The sequence below is a fragment of the Chanodichthys erythropterus genome, chromosome 20 (genome assembly GCF_024489055.1).
Source record: "Chanodichthys erythropterus isolate Z2021 chromosome 20, ASM2448905v1, whole genome shotgun sequence".
Taxonomy (NCBI): Eukaryota; Metazoa; Chordata; class Actinopteri; order Cypriniformes; family Xenocyprididae; genus Chanodichthys; species Chanodichthys erythropterus.
Window position 1 is genome coordinate 37,294,356 of NC_090240.1, and position 19,080 is coordinate 37,313,435.

Sequence of the window (19,080 nt, forward strand, 5' to 3'; positions counted from 1 at the left end):
GAGAGATCGTGCAAACATCCTCGGATAGCAATCATCGCATAATTTAGAGGAAAATAAATAGAAATGCTCAGAAAAGTGACGTAAACATAGGGTATGATATCAATATATTTCTAAATATGTTGGATTTAAAAGCCTTAGTGGAGTTGTTTTTTGCGTTCTTGTGATCGCAAATAAATGGAAGCAGGCGCAACTGAATAGGTACGCGTCTTTTTATGTCAATATAAATATCAGTTAGATTTAGCATGATTGATGTGCACTCCTGACATAAATTAATACATTACTATTACTGTAACATTTTTATTATAAAACATATGATGCTGGAATCTTAAATCTTTAAGTAAAAAACAAACGTTTGCAAGTTTCGATCGTTAAATCTTTAATATGACTTTCAACTGTTGAATGAATGAGTCGTGTCACGTCCAGCTTGTTTACTTCGAACCGGAAGACGCTCCCACGTTTGACGCAAGGCCTCATGGGGCGTAGGAAACTTGTGGATAGAGGGTATGCACGTGACGTCACCGTCGACCGTTACGACTGCGGTCACGCCCACTGAGCGCCTCACCACGTCTTTAAAATTCAAACGCATTAGGTGTGTTCGACATCGGCTGCGGCTGGATGTAACCGATCGGCGAGATTAGCCGCGTGCAGGCGGGGAGGAGCTGAAAACGGAGACGTGAAGTCGGACACTTTCTGCATCCCGTAGTGACGCTCGCGCTGCGTTTGCATCGGTTTGCATACTTTATCACAGCTGAAGTGAAATAAATGCAATATTTGACTAATACACTGATGTTTCAGAGACCTTTATTCAAAACTTTATTTACTGCTTACAGCGTCTGTTTTTACAAGAGTAAAGTTCAACATAAGCATATGTTATTTAAATAACAATGTAGTGGGGTCTTTGTTTTTTATCCGTTTTATTTTGATAAACATGACACAATACAACATCGCGACTACATGAAAAGAGCTTTAACTGTTATAAAACACAGATTTTTGAGCATTAATGGAGCTGAAGGCGTGACAATAAACACGAAACACACGTGATCGCTGGCATGCGGTTAATCCGGCCAATCATGAAACAGCTGTGTCGTCATCAGCGCTCGTGCAGCTCCTCTTGAGAAACTGCGCTGGCTAACTCAGGCGGCTGATCTCGAATCGCTCTCGCGGTACTTTAAAGGCATACGTCACAGTCACATGATGTCAGCGCTGTCTCAAGTCGGACAACATTTCTTACCGGCATGCACTGCTTCAAGTCAGCCGCCGATCGGTCTTTGCGGCGCTGCATCAAGTCGAACAAGCCTATAGTTTTCTATGAGTGTACGCACACCGGCGGCGACATTCGCACACATTCGGTGCCTGTCCGCGGCGCCCAGCTAAAAATATGTGAAACACATCCAAAACGGGAAAGAGCTTTGTGATTGACTGTACAAATAGCTTTGATACAAAACCTGAGGTATATATTTAAAAACTGCAGAAAGCAACGACTTCAGGCAGAGAAACGTGGATTTGCAGTTATCATTTTGTGTCAAATTGTTGGATTTTGAGGTAAAATCATACTGTATATATTGTGTTGACAACTGATCAATTAAATATTTTTCATCTGCATAATTGGGTGTTTTTCAATAAACAGCAACACTGACAAAAACTATACTATAAAACTATGTATGTTTTAGGGCTGGACAATATGACGATATAACATTGATATAAGTGATTAGGCGGATTTAAACCTACCAATATTGTAGATATATAAAATATTCACAGGCAGATTTGCTTTATGTATTTACCCGCTGTCGAAATCAGGCACATATAAATGTCAGGAAACACGACTCCTGGCTGCATGTCAATTTCCATGGATTAGGTTTATTTGACAAGTTGTAAGGAACACGTTCAATTCCAACCTTTAGTGTAATTCGTTAGTTTTACTCGCGTTTTCGCAGTTTCCCCTGTTAAATCCAGTAACGCAGCAGGTTCTTTTGCCACTCAGTCCAGCTGAGGGAGCGCGCTTTCGGCGGGAAAGTGACGTCGATGCATACCCTCTATAGAAACAGTCAGAAGCGCGCCTCCGAAATGAGGCTCAAGAGACGCGCATGCGCATTAGCTTGATCCAGCCTGGAAAATATTTTTTTGTCATGATTCGAGCGTTTGGAAAATACATTTATGAGACAGTTGTTGTCAGATTTCATTGGTGTTTACAAATATGAAATTTAATCAAAAGCTTGGCAAACAGCTTTGGAGAATTTGATGTTTCCCCATTCAAATTGATAGGAGCTGCATTTGAATGCCCGAGAGGCGTTTCAAAGATAGACGTCGAGTGAAATGATTTGTCTTAAAGGGACTTTGTATTGACTCAATTTTAAATTCCAAAAATGATTGCATAATACTTTCATCTTTTACGGGTTATATCATTTTTGTTTCTAGCGATAAAGTATATATATATATATATATATATATATATATATATATATATATATATATATATATATATATATAAAATCTTGATTCTATATATATAAGGAAATCACGTCACCCACCGTGGCCACATGATGGCGCTGCATCTGTGTGTGTGTGTGTGTGTGTGTGTGTGTGTGTGTGTGTGTTCTATCTCAGTCTCTGTAATAGATCTGAAGTCTCATGTCTGTGTCACATGCAAAACTTCCTGTTTCCTCTGTTACACCACTGTTCCTTCACAACAGTCACTGAAGAGTGTTTAACCCAACTATAAAAATATGCTCCAACAACAGTCTGACAGATAACTTGAATGAACATCCTACTAATGTTACTGGGGGAATGTTTGTTCATAACTTTGAGAGAACCTTGCCAGAACGTTCCCTGCGTCTCATGTTACTGCCTCATCGGAACACCTGAATAAAAGTGCTAAATGAATTTGTAAATTTTGTTAGATTGTGCATATTTGTGTTTCACTTATGTCTTCTGAGAGCAATGAAAATTTCATATAATCATTTCTTAGTGTTTTAAACTTTTAAAGTGCTGTTAAGAATTAAAGTCAGTATTAACTGAAATTACATAAACATCATTCTTACTGTAATTGTGTTGAACTGATTGTGACCCTTCAGAGTCAGCAATCATTCAGCTTGAGTTTCATGAATCTTTGAGTTCAAACAGGCCTCGAGAAGGTTCATCTCGTTCACTCAAGTGTGCTGAGAATGCAAAACCTTTCCTGGAAGAAGAGTACGACAGCCTGTGATTGGCTGAGACGCTCGCACGCATCAGCCTCTGAATATTACAATGAGCTCTTGACTGGAGTGCTGTGATTTGATTGAGACGGTGTGTGTGTGTGTGGTTATTATCGTTAACTAAAAGTTGTTATCAATCCTAAATAGAAATATTAGATGAAACAGTTAAATAAAAATTAGAAATGTTGCCTTGGCAATTAACTGGAAATAAAAACTAAAACTGAAATAGAAAATAAATTGAATTGAACTAGTAATATTTTAAAAACATACTAAATATACAAAAAATTTAACAAATTTTTTAAAAGAAAGCTTTTATTTTTATATTTTCAGTTAATTCAAAATATTAATTAAAAACTAAAATAAAATTCTCAGATGAGTTATAACTATATATGTTTAGAGTCGTGACACGTTTCGTGAGGTTAAAAACACATTCGCCCCATGAACACACGCACAGGCGCTGATCCACAGAAACTCATTCTCTCTTTATTTGGCATCTAACAGTCAGGACTCTGGGATTTGTTCAGCAGGATTTCACACATACAATCGTACAATCAAATGACCTGACACTCCGCCCATCCGGAACAGCGAAATACTATAGTACCGTAAAATCAATCAATTAATTCATGATAAAACCAATAAATGAGTTTGATATAAACTAGAGTTTGTGTTCCACTGCCTGACTGGAGAGATGACGAGGAGAAACCAAGATCTCAAACTCCTGGAATGTTAAAACTGAGATGATAATGATGTTTTGAAGTACAAGTTTGGCTGATCTTGGATCTGTTCTTCTGGCTTTTGGAATGGAATCCCGGCAGATGAAGTGGAACAGTGTGGTGAAGTGGGCGGAGTCAGTAGGGCAGGGCGGGGCTTGTTCACATGTTCATCTTCCTGAGGTATGCGGTCATGTCAAAGACAAGTGGATTGATTTTACCGCCGTGAGCATCTTTTATTCCTTTTGCAATGATTATCGCTGAAAGAGAGAGAGAGAGAGAAATTAATCTCACAAAACATGTCCAGGTCAAATTTCACCACAGAGTCGAAAGAAATATAAATAAAATACAAAATTTCAATTATTTATTAATTAAAATTAAATATAAAATAAATATTTTTAATATATTTACATATCATATTTGTGTATATTTTATATATAAACACACGGATTGGGTCCAAATTCACCCCAGAATCTAAAGAAATATAAATAAAATATGCATTTTCAAGTAATTATGAATATATAAATTATAATAATAAATTATTTATTTATTTTTATCATATATATATATATATATATATATTTTAAGTATTTTTATTATATTTACATATAATATTTATGTATACTTGATAGATAAACAAATGTCTAGGTCAAATTTCACCCCAGAGTCAAAATAAATATAAATAAAATATAAATTATATATTATTTATAAATTCAAATTAAATATAAAATAAGTTTTTTTTAATTATATTTTCATATAATATTTGTGTACTTTATATATAAAAACATGTCTAGGTCAAATTTCACCCCTGAATCTAAACAAACATAAATTTTCGATTAATTATGAATTAAAATTATATCTAAAATAAATATTTTTATTATATTTGTATATTATAAAAATATGTCCAGGTTAATATTCACACCAGAATCTAAAGAAATAAAATGACATTACATTTTTAAAATATAAATTATAAAATTAAATTACATTTTAAATATGTTACACTACATACAAATATGTTACACTACAATAATTATATTCAAATATTTATATTTAGGAGCACTGACTTTTTGCACTGTAATGCATCAGGACATCAGTTTTTTGTTTTTGTTAATTGTGATTCTCATTACTATAATGCCATTTTTAATTCCTACCAGGATGTTTGTAAATTATCAGTATCAATTCACCTTTATGAGATCTGCCGATGGTGAATGAAAAGGGGTCGGGCTCTTTCTCTGAGGTCTTCATCTTGATGTCCATGGTGTTCTGCCCGTCCACATTCAGAGCGTCTCTCAGCAGTGTGCACTTCCTGCCTGCCAAAGTCACGCCATTGGCAAACAGTCCACTGCGGTCACTGGCTATGATAGCCTGAACCTCTGACGCCTAGAGAGAGAGAGAGAGAGAGAGAGACTGTGAGTGTGGATTGCGGGTGATAAAATGGTCCAGAAAACACATGCTGAAACAAGTAGAAACACTTCACACACACACACACACAGATTCTTGCACGGCTCATGTTTTGTCATGTTCCAGAAGACGACGCTCGCCTCAAAATACAGACCATAAATCTCCCCCTATTTCTACGTTAGAATGTATTCCATCATTCCAGAAGTTTCTTAGATTGAAAGACCAGCTCAATCAGCTTCACATCCTCATGCCTTAGTCATGATTTTAGGTTCAAATGTACATTAAAGTATAAAGAAGTGTACATATTAGAGGCTGAGCTTCTAATCAACTCATTTTCAATGGTTTGGTGGTTATCTAAAATAAAATAGATGAACCATAATGAACGCTGCAACAATCTAGATACAGCTGCCGTTATACGATGAACTCAGTGTCTCTTAAAAAGGGACTTTCACAGTATGAGATATAAGATAGAGAGAGACAGACGGCATCTCTGAATACTTTAAAAGTCTGAGCTGCATGTTACGACATGAATGGGGAAACACAACTGTACAACAACACACACACACACATATATATATATATATATATATAAATAGTGTAAATATATATATAGGGTATATATTGTTTATATATATATATATATATATATATATATATATATATATATATATATATATAGGGTAAAAAATTATTATATAGATGCATTATGTATAGGCTATACGATTTTGATATCTCATATATATATATATATATATATATATATATATATATATATATATATATATATATATATATATATATATTATACACACACACACACACACACAAACCTGGATAAAGAGAGCTCAAATTCAAGACAAAATGAAAGTTAGAGAGGGGAAGCCAAGAAAGGAAGTGTTGAAAAAATCAGCGGTCAAAACTGAATGTTGCTTTACTTTAGACACAAAGAAAATAGTTTCACTTAAAGGATAATGTCTCTCGCATAAATATAGCCTGTTATAAATATTTAATAGCTAATATATTAAAATCATCTGCCATTCTGAACGAGAGTGCGCGCGCCATGGGCGTACAGGCGGAAGCGAGGCGGAAGCGCAAACAGAGAGGTACCAGCTTCCGCCTTTCAGCACGCATGACCAAATAAGGAGCAGTTCAGAGATCTCCGCGCGACTGCTGCTGTGAGGAAATTCAGCGCGAAAGAATAAACGGTCGATTTGGAGGGGGGATATGTTCTTATTAATCACGAATTAAACCAATTAAACTAATGGAAACGACGGCGATTTACTTTTATAAAACTTATCTTAAAGTTTGTATCTTCACAGAACCAGAACTACCGTTATCACCAGCGAAGCTGCGAGCGCATCCTGATTTGCAGCGACTTTTATATGCGGATGTCAGAACATGTAAGTACGAAAACGAGTGCCATTCAAATAAATAACTAAATAAATCATAATAAAAATAAACAAACAAGCAAAAACAACGTTTTTTAATCAGTAAATGTTGTACCGTGACTTGGTTAAGCCAGCCGCCCGGCGCTGAAGCCCAAACGGACTCCTGACCCGGTGTCAGCCCGAGAATGACTGCATCATCCACCCATTCGCTCTTGGTCAGGCTGCTGATGTAGCTGTCCCAGCTCATGACTGCTGCTTTTGATCTGAGGAGCAATAAAACATGATTATATAATAATAATAATAATAATAATAATATAAACACGCCCAACTCTGCTGCTCAAAAGCCATCGCATCACTTATCAAACCTGCTGCGAAAGCTACAGGAAAGAGATAAAAGTAAAGCGATAAGAGAAAGAAAGTACCTGAATGCGTCTCTGCTCCGATGCAAAGTGAGTTTGAGGAAGTCCGTGTCAGTTTATATGCAGCAGCTCTCGCGCCCTGCCCTACGGCCCACTTCCGCACCGCGCGAGAGATATACTGAAGATGCACTGTTTGCATGATCCGTTCACGTCGCAAAGTTTGGTTTAAATCATCCCAGAATATGTTGAAGTCAAAAGCTAAACAAATGAGCAAATAACAAATCAGGGACGAGATAGGCACTCTCAGTGCACAAAATCTAGTGTGTATATTTAAATTAATTTATGATAAGAAGGAAAAAAAGCTAAATACACTGGCTAAAAAGTTTTTTCAGCTGCACTCTTACTCATGTCGCACAAAAGGAGACGTTTGGAGTGTCCCATACAAATATAAAACAACAAATGAAAAACACCATATAAGTATCATAGTCATATGAGAGATTTGAATGAGGAACAGACTAAAATCGCAGCTCTCAAATCTCATTCACACTTCCACATAGGCTATTCGAACTGGCACATCGCGTTTTTATATGTGCTACTGCATGTAATATAATGGCTAACAAAATAATATTTTGCTAACATTCCCATTAAAAGGTTAGTTCATCCACAAATGAAAATTCTGTCATTTATTACTCACTCTTGTGTCGTTCCACAGCCGTAAGAAACTTTGTTCATCTTCAGAATGCAAATTAAGATATTTTTGATGAAGTCTGAGAGCTTTCTGTTGCTTCATAAAGATCCAACGCAACTACCACTCCAAGGTCCAGAAAAGTACGAAAAAGACATAATTAAAGTACTCCATGTGACTCCAGTGGCCTAAACTTAATTTTATGAAGCAACGTGACTGCTTTGTTTGTGCAAAAAAAAAAAAAAAACTTTATTTACAAAACAATATTATCCAGAGTGTATTCACACAACGTCAGCTCGCACATGTGCGTTGAGTTGATGCACGAGTCTGAACACAACACGCATGCGTCGTGATGCTCTCGTGAACACTCACACATGTGCGTTGAGTTGATGCGTGAGTCTGAACACAACAAATGCGTTGTGATGCTCTCATGAACACTCACACATGTGCGTTGAGTTGATGCGTGAGTCTGAACACAACAAATGCGTTGTGATGCTCTCGTGAACACTCACACATGTGCGTTGAGTTGATGCGTGAGTCTGAACACAACACGCATGCGTCGTGATGCTCTCGTGAACACTCACACATGTGCGTTGAGTTGATGCGTGAGTCTGAACACAACACGCATGCGTCGTGATGCTCTCGTGAACACTCACACATGTGCGTTGAGTTGATGCGTGAGTCTGAACACAACAAATGCGTTGTGATGCTCTCATGAACACTCACACATGTGCGTTGAGTTGATGCGTGAGTCTGAACACAACAAATGCGTTGTGATGCTCTCGTGAACACTCACACATGTGCGTTGAGTTGATGCGTGAGTCTGAACACAACACGCATGCGTCGTGATGCTCTCGTGAACACTCACACATGTGCGTTGAGTTGATGCGTGAGTCTGAACACAACACGCATGCGTCGTGATGCTCTCGTGAACACTCACACATGTGCGTTGAGTTGATGCGTGAGTCTGAACACAACACGCATGCGTCGTGATGCTCTCGTGAACACTCACACATGTGCGTTGAGTTGATGCACGAGTCTGAACACAACACGCATGCGTCGTGATGCTCTCGTGAACACTCACACATGTGCGTTGAGTTGATGCGTGAGTCTGAACACAACACGCATGCGTCGTGATGCTCTCGTGAACACTCACGCATGTGCGTTGAGTTGATGCGTGAGTCTGAACACAACAAATGCGTTGTGATGCTCTCGTGAACACTCACACATGTGCGTTGAGTTGATGCGTGAGTCTGAACACAACAAATGCGTTGTGATGCTCTCGTGAACACTCACACATGTGCGTTGAGTTGATGCGTGAGTCTGAACACAACAAATGCGTTGTGATGCTCTCGTGAACACTCACACATGTGCGTTGAGTTGATGCGTGAGTCTGAACACAACAAATGCGTTGTGATGCTCTCGTGAACACTCACGCATGTGCGTTGAGTTGATGCATGAGTCTGAACACAACAAATGCGTTGTGATGCTCTCGTGAACACTCACACATGTGCGTTGAGTTGATGCATGAGTCTGAACACAACAAATGCGTTGTGATGCTCTCGTGAACACTCACGCATGTGCGTTGAGTTGATGCATGAGTCTGAACACAACAAATGCGTTGTGATGCTCTCGTGAACACTCGCACATGTGCGTTGAGTTGATGCGTGAGTCTGAACACAACAAATGCGTTGTGATGCTCTCGTGAACACTCACACATGTGCGTTGAGTTGATGCGTGAGTCTGAACAAAACACGCATGCGTCGTGATGCTCTCGTGAACACTCACACATGTGCGTTGAGTTGATGCATGAGTCTGAACACAACACGCATGCGTTGTGATGCTCTCGTGAACACTCACACATGTGCGTTGAGTTGATGCGTGAGTCTGAACACAACAAATGCGTCGTGATGCTCTCGTGAACACTCACACATGTGCGTTGAGTTGATGCGTGAGTCTGAACACAACAAATGCGTTGTGATGCTCTCGTGAACACTCACGCATGTGCGTTGAGTTGATGCGTGAGTCTGAACACAACAAATGCGTTGTGATGCTCTCGTGAACACTCGCACATGTGCGTTGAGTTGATGTGTGAGTCTGAACACAACAAATGCGTTGTGATGCTCTCGTGAACACTCGCACATGTGCGTTGAGTTGATGTGTGAGTCTGAACACAACAAATGCGTCGTGATGCTCTCGTGAACACTCACACATGTGCGTTGAGTTGATGCGTGAGTCTGAACACAACAAATGCGTTGTGATGCTCTCGTGAACACTCACACATGTGCGTTGAGGTGACATGCGAGTCTGAACACAACATGCATGAAGTTCTTGTGAACGCACATTGCAGATGAGTAGTTTTGTACTCAAATTGGTAAATTATTATGTTTTTGTTTTGGTTTTTTTTTTGTATAAAGTAAGCACTCACGTCGCTTCATAAAATTGGAGTACTTTAATGATGGAGTACTTTAATGATGTCTTTACTACATTTCTGGACCTTGGGGTGGTAGTTGTATTGGATCTCTATGGAGGGACAGAAACCTCTCAGATTTCATCAAAAAGATCTTAATTTGTGTTCCGAAGATGAACAAAGGTCTTACAGATATTGAAGGACATGAGGATAAGTAATAGATGATGGAATTTTCATTTTCGGGTGAACTAACCCTTTAAGTCAGAGGTCTCCAAACCTGCTCCTGGGGACCCATTGTCCTGCAGAGTTTCGCTCCAACCAAATCAAACACACCTGAACCAGCTAATCAAGCTCTTGAAAATCACAGGCAGGTATGCAGAAACAGGTTGGAAATCAATTTTGCAGGACAGTGGGTCCCCAGGAGCAGGGTTGAAGACCTCTGCTTTAAGTTATAAAAACATTATTTCTGAATGTTCTTAGAACGTTCAAAATGTCCAGTTTTTTAAAAAATGTAAATACGCTCCCTAAACGTTCTGAAACAAATAGTTTAAAACGTTTAAAAAAATGTTAGACGAATGTCCAACTAAATAGATTCAGAAAAAAAAACATTCCACGAACAAAGTATACATAATGTTTTGAGAACATTATTAAAGACCAGATAACTTTGAATGAACGTTCTACTTCTGGAAGAACATTTGTTCATAACTTTTAGAGAACCCTGTCAGCTTGGATTGGGTTCGAGTCATATGGACTACAGTTATGCTCGTTTTATGGTGTTTTTTAGACAGACATGATCACTAAGTACTGGAAAAGAGCTGCATTAAGATTCTTCAGCCATTCTTATTTTGTTTTTCACAGAAAAATGGGATTGAGAAAACACGAAGATGAGGAAATAATGACAAGAATCCTTTTTTGTTTCCTTTAAAACTTTGAAGACTTGTCAAACAGGCTCCTGCATCATGATTCTCAGATAACAAACATGAGCTTGTGTGTTGAAGGTTCTCAGACTGACATGATTTGATTCACAGATACATTAAGTTCATTTTTGACTTTAATTTGAGTTACAGTTTACAAGTTTGAGCTGATCTGGAGTTTGTCGCAGGTTAGGCCAGAGTTTGGCCTTTTGCAAAACGAGACAGAAAAAGAAGGCGGCAGAATACAGCAGAGTGTGACCGCAACATCCTGTTTGTGAATCTGCAAGCTGCATGATATGACAGGAAGAATTACAGAGACAGTCAACGTGAATGAGATGAACTGAATTTCATTCCACTACTGTATCTGACTGTTTGAAGATGCTGTGGTGGAGTTCATCTCTCTTCTCAAGTTGATCTGTCAGACCAAACGACACTGAGAAGTGAATGCTGGAGTAGCCAATCAGATTGTGCCATGTGAGAGAACAAGGCAGGACCAGAGCTGTAACATTTCACCCATTAACAGTGTGAGGGACTTGACCTGTCAAGAACGTGTCAAATTTCATCTTGGATTCAAAAGAAAAAAAAATTTCAATTGTACACTGTAAAAAATGCTGGGTTAAAAACAACCCAAAATATGTTGGAAATGAACATTTATTAATACGTTTATTAAATTAACATTTTCGTAATAAGTTTAGTGAATAATAATTAAACAATAAACATTTATTAAATTGCTTATATATAAATGTTCACCTTTTGATTATTATTGTTGTCTCTAGAAATTATGTTGGATTTTAAATGCCAAATTTTGGGCTCATTTTAAGCCAGACATAGTCGTTTTTAAACAATAGTTGAGTTAAATAAAACTACCCAGCACGTTGAGCAAACATTTAACCCAACCACAGGGTTAAAACAACACAATCGCCGGGTTTGTCCATTTTCAACCCAGCATTTTTTAGAGTGTATTTTGCATTAAGAAAATGAGGCACATGACATTTTCATGAGAAATGACTGCACTGTATTGCAGTAATGTTTTAAAAGTGTTTCATTCAGGAAAATCTAATGTGAATTAAAAAGTGTCTCAAAAGTGCAAGGGTTGGATGCAAATAATACTAAAATATAAAGATTTTCTTTATGCAAAATGTCATTTCTGTTTTTAATTGTCTTCTGTTTTGCTTTTAAGAGAGAAAAAACATGGTAATGAAGGAGAAACAGCAGATTTGAGCATTGCAAACTCTACCGGAGTCTAATGAGTGCTGAAGAGTTTAGAAGACAAATCTACTGGAGCTGTGGAATTCATGCTCATGTTCTCACTGGTTTGACCAGAGCGAGAGACATTTCTATCATAACATGCAAACACACGCTGACTAATGTAGTGAAAAAAGAATGTATGCCTGCGAGGCAAACACTCACTGATTTTTTCGCTGGCTGTGTAGAATGTATTTGAGGCCAGCACAGACAGAGCAGAGAAATCCGTATCTTTGAGTTTATCAAGACAATTGATCAGTGAGAGGCCTTTGTGAGCGAAGTAAGCAGAGAGATTGCACAAGAATAGATCTTCAGTCAATAAAAAGCTCATTAAATCACTAAACTAATAGTACAACGTCCAGAGCTCCTGATAAACACTGATGAACAGCTGAATAAGGTTCTGTGCCCAGTTGCATTAAAGCACCTTAAGTTTTTTAAAGTGACAACCGTGATTTCCCTTATAAGGGAATGAGGATATTGCATATAATCCCTTAAACACTTCTTAGGTAAGGGAAACTTAAGCAACTTGCTGAAACAAAATTCTGTTACCATTAAAATGTTATTTGTTAACAAAGATAGTGGTAAGTTTTCATAGAAAATAAAATGGATAATGAAAACCCAAAGAAAACCAAATATGGAAGAGATGGACCAGACAACAAAACTCAAAGGAATAGTTAAACCAAAAATGAAAATGTATTGATTTACTCATCCTGTGTCCATTCACTTGAAGACATAAGTAATCCATGATTCAGGTGAAGCTCAAAAATGTGTCTTATGCGACGTGTGCACGTTTGAACACAACACACATGCGTCGTGATGCTATCGTGAACACTCGCGCATGTGCGTTGAGTTGACGCACGAGTCTGAACACAACATGCATGAAGTTCTTGTGTTGCAGATGAGTAGTTTTGTACGCAAAGTGGTAAATTATTTGTTTTGCATAAAGTAAGCACTCACGTCACTTCATAAAATTGAGTTTAAGCCACTGGGGTCACATGGAGTACTTTAATGATGTCTTTACTACATTTCTGGACCTTGGGGTGGTAGTTGAATTGGATCTCTATGGAGGGACAGAAACCTCTCAGATTTCATCAAAAAGATCTTAATTTGTGTTCCGAAGATGAACAAAGGTCTTACAGATATTGAAGGACATGAGGGTAAGTAATAGATGATGGAATTTTCATTTTCGGGTGAACTAACCCTTTAAGTCAGAGGTCTCCAAACCTGCTCCTGGGGACCCATTGTCCTGCAGAGTTTCGCTCCAACCAAATCAAACACACCTGAACCAGCTAATCAAGCTCTTCAGGATCACTTGAAAATCACAGGCAGGTATGCAGAAACAGGTTGGAAATCAATTTTGCAGGACAGTGGGAGCAGGGTTGAAGACCTCTGGATTCATGCTCAGTAACATGAATGTGTCCATTCACTTGAAGACATAAGTAATCCATGATTCAGGTGAAGCTCGAAAATGTGTGTCTTATGCTTCCATTAACCATATTTGATGTGTGCAAATTGATCAGTATTTATACATGAATAAATGCAAAGTTAAGTTAATATCTGTTTATCATATAAAGCGGATGATTGTGTATCGTTAGGGTCGGTTCACACAAAGTGCATTTTTCCATTCTATTGTGCTACTTTTCCATTGTTTTTCTTTGTAAACGCACACTAGATGGACGTGTTTGACTGTTGTGCTCGCGTCTCGCTCAGTAGAGCGATGGGAAATTCAGATCATTTTACAGACTCTGATATTTGAATCTCGTTCAGCAAAATAAACAAATCTTTTTTCAAGTCATTTTGTTCATTTCAGCAGAATATCATTTAAATATTACATGTTAATAGCTAAATTCCTCTACTTAGGCAAATGTTGAACACACACATAAGAAATCCCCATAGGCTGAAGCTATGCAGGTGTAGTGACAAATTTTAAATATAAAAATTGTATTTGACTTTTATTGTAAATTATTGGTATGTATGTATATATATATATATTAGTAAATTGAGAGTGCATGGAAACTATTGGTGGCTGAAGGTCTGTGATTGAGGTTTCCGTTGTATCAATGCCTTCTTTCACAGTGGTATTATGGGTAGTGTAGTTCTTCAATTTTAAGCACTTTTTTAAACCTTGAAGTTGAAATCACATTGACCTGTGTCTACTACAGAAGCATATGATGACACTTAAACTTGATGAGTCAGTCCTAAAAGGTTTTTATGTTGTAAACACTTTTTTTTGCGTGTCTGAGGTACCTTCACAGCCATGCTAATTTCTGTTTTATAGGTTGAGTGGAAGCTAAAGGGAAATTCTACAGTCTGCTGTCAATGTCAGCTTGTAATTCTGGGCGGAGTTTGTGGTTGGCTAAGAAAAAGCCTTGTGTGTTAAGAGGAAACTCATTTGCCAGTCAAACATGAAAGAAAATGTCCATTCTGCAAAGATTGTGAGCTTTGAGAGCAATTGTGTGCTTTAAAATAAAGCACCTGAAAGGCCACAACTTTCTGACATGAAGGTAAAGTAACAGCAACCAAACACATTATTTTATTAATAAATCTTATTACTTAGTGTTAATGGTTTAATCACATCACGTTGTCTTTGCAATTTTGTAAGCCAACCGCTTTTGAAATTTCGAAATTCTGCTTCAGATCAGGGTTAGCACCACATTTGCAAGGTTCAATTATATCGATAAAGTTATAGTGTGAAACAGCCCAGTGCTAGAGTGTTAAGGCGAGATGTTCAGCAGCAGACGGCCAATCATAAACGGCATCAAATAGAACCCAATAATAAAGATGCAAAAACCACTAAAAAAGGAACACGCACACACACCCACCTTCAGTGCTGCACTGACTCAGTGACTTCCTGTCTCTGACAGGAAGTGGAGAAACTGTCTGTTATGCATGTGAGGATTCTCATCAGATCTTAAACACCCTCCTCTCGGTTTCTTTCTTATTTCCACTCATCCTGTTCTCTTCTCACAACCTCTTCCTCTCACATAGCCCCTGCGCACACAAACATACACGTTTGTTTCACTATACTAGTGAGGATATTGCATAGACTTCAACTGATTTTATATCAGTTACATTTTATAATTTCCATGGCCTAACAACTCTTACAGAAACAGGTGCAAAACATGATTTAAACAAAAACATTTAAATATTTATTTAACTAGTGAGGACTGGTAAAATGTCCTCGCTAGTCGTTGTTACTATATAAGTTGCCCTCACAAGTATAGCCAAACCTGCACCCACACACATATACTTCCCTCAGTATAATATGCCCTTTTTAGGCAAACAAGGAAGTGAGAGAATGTGGGGGAGATAATGAAAAAGTGTCAGTGAGAAAGTGAAAGACTAAATGCACTTCACACATCGCACAAGTGCACATGTCCATTGAGTTACAGTAATTTAAAGATTGTACTAACCTATGGAATACTGCATGTTAAATAGATGCCACCAAAAAAAAAAAAAACATCAACACACTTCTGCATATAGAGCTGCTGACCTGTTTGGACATGCTGAGGAATTCTGAGGAATGCAGGTTTTGTTCAGGTTTTATGGTGTGAGCAGCGCCCCCTTCTGGAGATACACAAACTGACCATGTCACATTTGTAAGAACTCAGCATGACACAGTTCAAGCACCCAGGACACCATTTTAGGTTATCATTCCCCACATACTTAAACACAGTTAAATGTGTTTTACTGGATCGGATGATTCCAAGCAACTTTAACTCCGTGACTTCTATAGAACCTTATACAGATTGTTTCAAAGCAGCTTTACAGTAAACTGGAAAACAAAAATTATGCAAACTTCCAACATGAGAAATTCTGCTATAAAGCAGCTCTACAGAAGACAATGCATCATTACTCAGCTCAATTCAGTTAACTTCTGCACCATTTCATTGGACAAGTAGTCTAATAGTGATGCAAGCGCTTAAAAAAAATAAGAGCCAGTTGTTAAATGCACCATTACACCTTTTCACATGTATTTGGGTTCAGGTTGTTGTCAGGTTGGTCAATGGGGCAAATTCATGAAATGCATGTGCATGCTTCACAACCTTTACTAAACTTTCAGAATGAAAAGAAGCTTTTAAATAGGCCAGTCTTTTATTGGGATACAGTCAAGCAAATTCCAAGGACAAAAAATGTTTCAGTGACAAACAGATCTAAATGTTACTTTCAGAACAAGCATTCAGGGTTGACCAAACAGATCTGAAGTTCCAGAAGGGAGTTCATCTTTAGAAACACTTAACATTCATACAGAGAGTCACGTCAAATAAAAAGTCTGGACCGAACCTGCAGCGTCCTGGCTAAAGTTGCCTTGAGTGGAACCAGACTCCTCAGAATAACCTGTAAAGGGATAGTTCACCCAAAAATGAGAATTTGATGTTTATCTGCTTACCCCCAGGGCATCCGAGATGCAGGTGACTTCAGTAGAACACAAATGATTTTTACAGCCGTTGCCGTCTGTCAGTCATATAATGCATGTCAATGGGAACAAAATTATGTGTGAAAAAAAACCACACCTGCACAGACACACCCAAATTAAACCCGACGGCTCGTGACGACACATTGATGTCCTAAGACACGAAACAATCAGTCTGTGTGAGAAACCGGAAAGTGTATAATTTAATCAATTCATTATAAAGAATATAACAAGAAAAAATCAAAATTATAAAAGAATGCCTATTTTTGTATTCATTTTTTGTAAAAATTGTATAGGGTCGCTAACGACCGTTACTGGATGGATCTGGTGAAGCTGTTAGCGATCGAAATATTGATTTTGAAGATGTTGAAAATTATATAGTTCTGAGAATATGTTTGAGATCGCGAATGGGCTCATATTCGTGAGCTCAAACATAAAACTAGCCCATTATTTGCTGGTTTTACTGGAAAATGAGCTCTGACGAGGACAGTGATGATGGCATAAAACATCTGCTCAAACGGAGCCCTTTCAAGCTCCAAAAGGTAACAAAATACAATTTATTTTATTCTTCTGTAATTGTTACTCTAATATCAGAGGAGTTTTATATTATCACGACAGGTAGAGATCCATCTGTGTTAAATATAGATCCGGGTCAATAAAGACCCGAATATGTAAGAATGATTGGAGAAACAGTCATGCATTTAAGGGTTAACCATAACTTCAGGGAAGTTGAGAACACATGGAAAGTCACCACTCCCAAATGGGTTTGCACATCTTTTAAGTCAGTTTGAACAATCTGAATAAGCACAAGTACCATTTTGATTAGCCGTGCATGTTTTTTTTACTCTCATAGACTTTGTCCATCAATGTTCTGTTTGCTACTGACCAGATCACCTGTGAAAAAAAAAAAAAAAAAAGTCTAACAGTATAACAAGTGTATTGTATGTAACTGGGCAGTTTTAGTGTCTATGGACATTGTTTAGAGCAGTAGCAAGACTGAGGGATAGACTTACCATACTTTGAATCGCATCTGATGTAAAAAGCTCAGAGCACTTATTTTTTTCATAACTCATGCTCTCTGGAGTTTGTCTACTGAAATTTCTTAGACATTTCTGCAGTGTTCCATCAACAGAACAACCCAAAAACACATTAAAGAACATCCCATTGAAGGGATCCCTCACAGACTCACTTTCATTCCCATTAAAAATCAAAATGGTGAATAAGATCTATATATACACACAACATTCTATCCGTTTAAGTTCCAGGAAGAGAGGCCATGCTCCACTGAGGAGTTGAGTGCTGAAGAAAAAAAAAGCTTGTAAAAACTGTAGATCTACAACATTTAATTCTATAACATAACTTGCCATTCCATAACTGGTGACAGAAAAAACACTAGAATGATTATTTTAACAACACTCATTTTCTGACCTATTAAAACCATCAGTCAACACATGTGGACTCCTTAATCAAACAAGGTGTTTTAAAACCACACCAAGAACCATTTTCATCTGTGTGCCTCGTTAACTCATCAGTTAGGCCAATTGATGGCCTATTAATGTGATGGCCTATTAATGTGATCAATAATTAGGTATTATTTAGAATACAAACTCTTGCTATGTCACATACAAAAATCAACAAAAAGCTTGATAATATCTCACTGTGTTACATTTCATTTTTTTCATTGTTGATCTTTTATTATTAAATTATTTACTGTGAAGTGTCTGTATTTTGTCTTTGTCTATAAGATTTTGCTGTATGAAAACTGCTTTATGAAAGAAAACATTATCTATGTCTATATTACCAATAAGAATAAATTATGTACTTAGTAAAGTTCCAGAAATGCATTCCCACTGCAAGATTGTAACTGCATTTTTTCCTCAGTATTATTGTCTTGTTTTCCAGTACAAATATCTAAACATTTCTAAATCAAGATCATTTACTCAAGCAAAATGACTTAAAATGTGAATTCTTGTTTTCTGAAAAAATGTTAAACTAAGAAAAACAAATATTTTCTTCTAGGCTACATCCACATGAAGCCAGAGCTTACCCTATCCGATCTTTTTTTTTTCTCCCTCGTCTCAAAAATATCTTTGTACCCAAGAAACCACTGAAACGACTCAAAACAATGTAGTATACATGCCAGATCAGTATGTGGCACTGTAATTCTGCAACAGAGATACACTAAAAACAAAGAATAAGACTTGGAGCATGCGCATAAACCCCATTAGTAATTTTTCAACCAACCAATAAGTGCATGGGAATGTTAACGTCCTGGTCCTTCATCACTAATTGTCACTAACAAGAAACCCAGGTGATGAAAATCTGTGTGTTATTTTAAAAGCCCTGCCTTGAGGCTTGAGGCT

General features: G+C 37.5%; 1 protein-coding gene across 1 annotated transcript; it reads right to left on the reverse strand.

The window, feature by feature from the left end:
• Positions 1-3,652: 3,652 nt before the first annotated feature.
• Positions 3,653-7,261, reverse strand: pfn1 (profilin 1). Its single transcript, XM_067372017.1, has 4 exons — positions 7,113-7,261; positions 6,806-6,953; positions 5,086-5,281; positions 3,653-4,161 (listed from the first exon to the last, which is right to left on the reverse strand). The coding sequence occupies exons 2-4, from the start codon at positions 6,935-6,937 to the stop codon at positions 4,064-4,066; spliced, it is 426 nt and encodes a 141-aa protein (XP_067228118.1). The 5' UTR covers positions 6,938-6,953; positions 7,113-7,261; the 3' UTR covers positions 3,653-4,063.
• Between the last annotated feature and the right edge of the window lie 11,819 nt (positions 7,262-19,080).

Bases quoted from the DNA above. Each gene is read 5' to 3' on its own strand.
- pfn1 (XM_067372017.1), bottom strand. From the start codon at position 6,937: ATGAGCTGGGACAGCTACATCAGCAGCCTGACCAAGAGCGAATGGGTG. The intron at 5,282-6,805 runs GTACAACATTTA...CTCTCTCTCTAG, and splicing joins GCTGGCTTAACCAAGTCACG to GCGTCAGAGGTTCAGGCTAT. The intron at 4,162-5,085 runs GTGAATTGATAC...TCTCTCTTTCAG, and splicing joins CATCGGCAGATCTCATAAAG to CGATAATCATTGCAAAAGGA.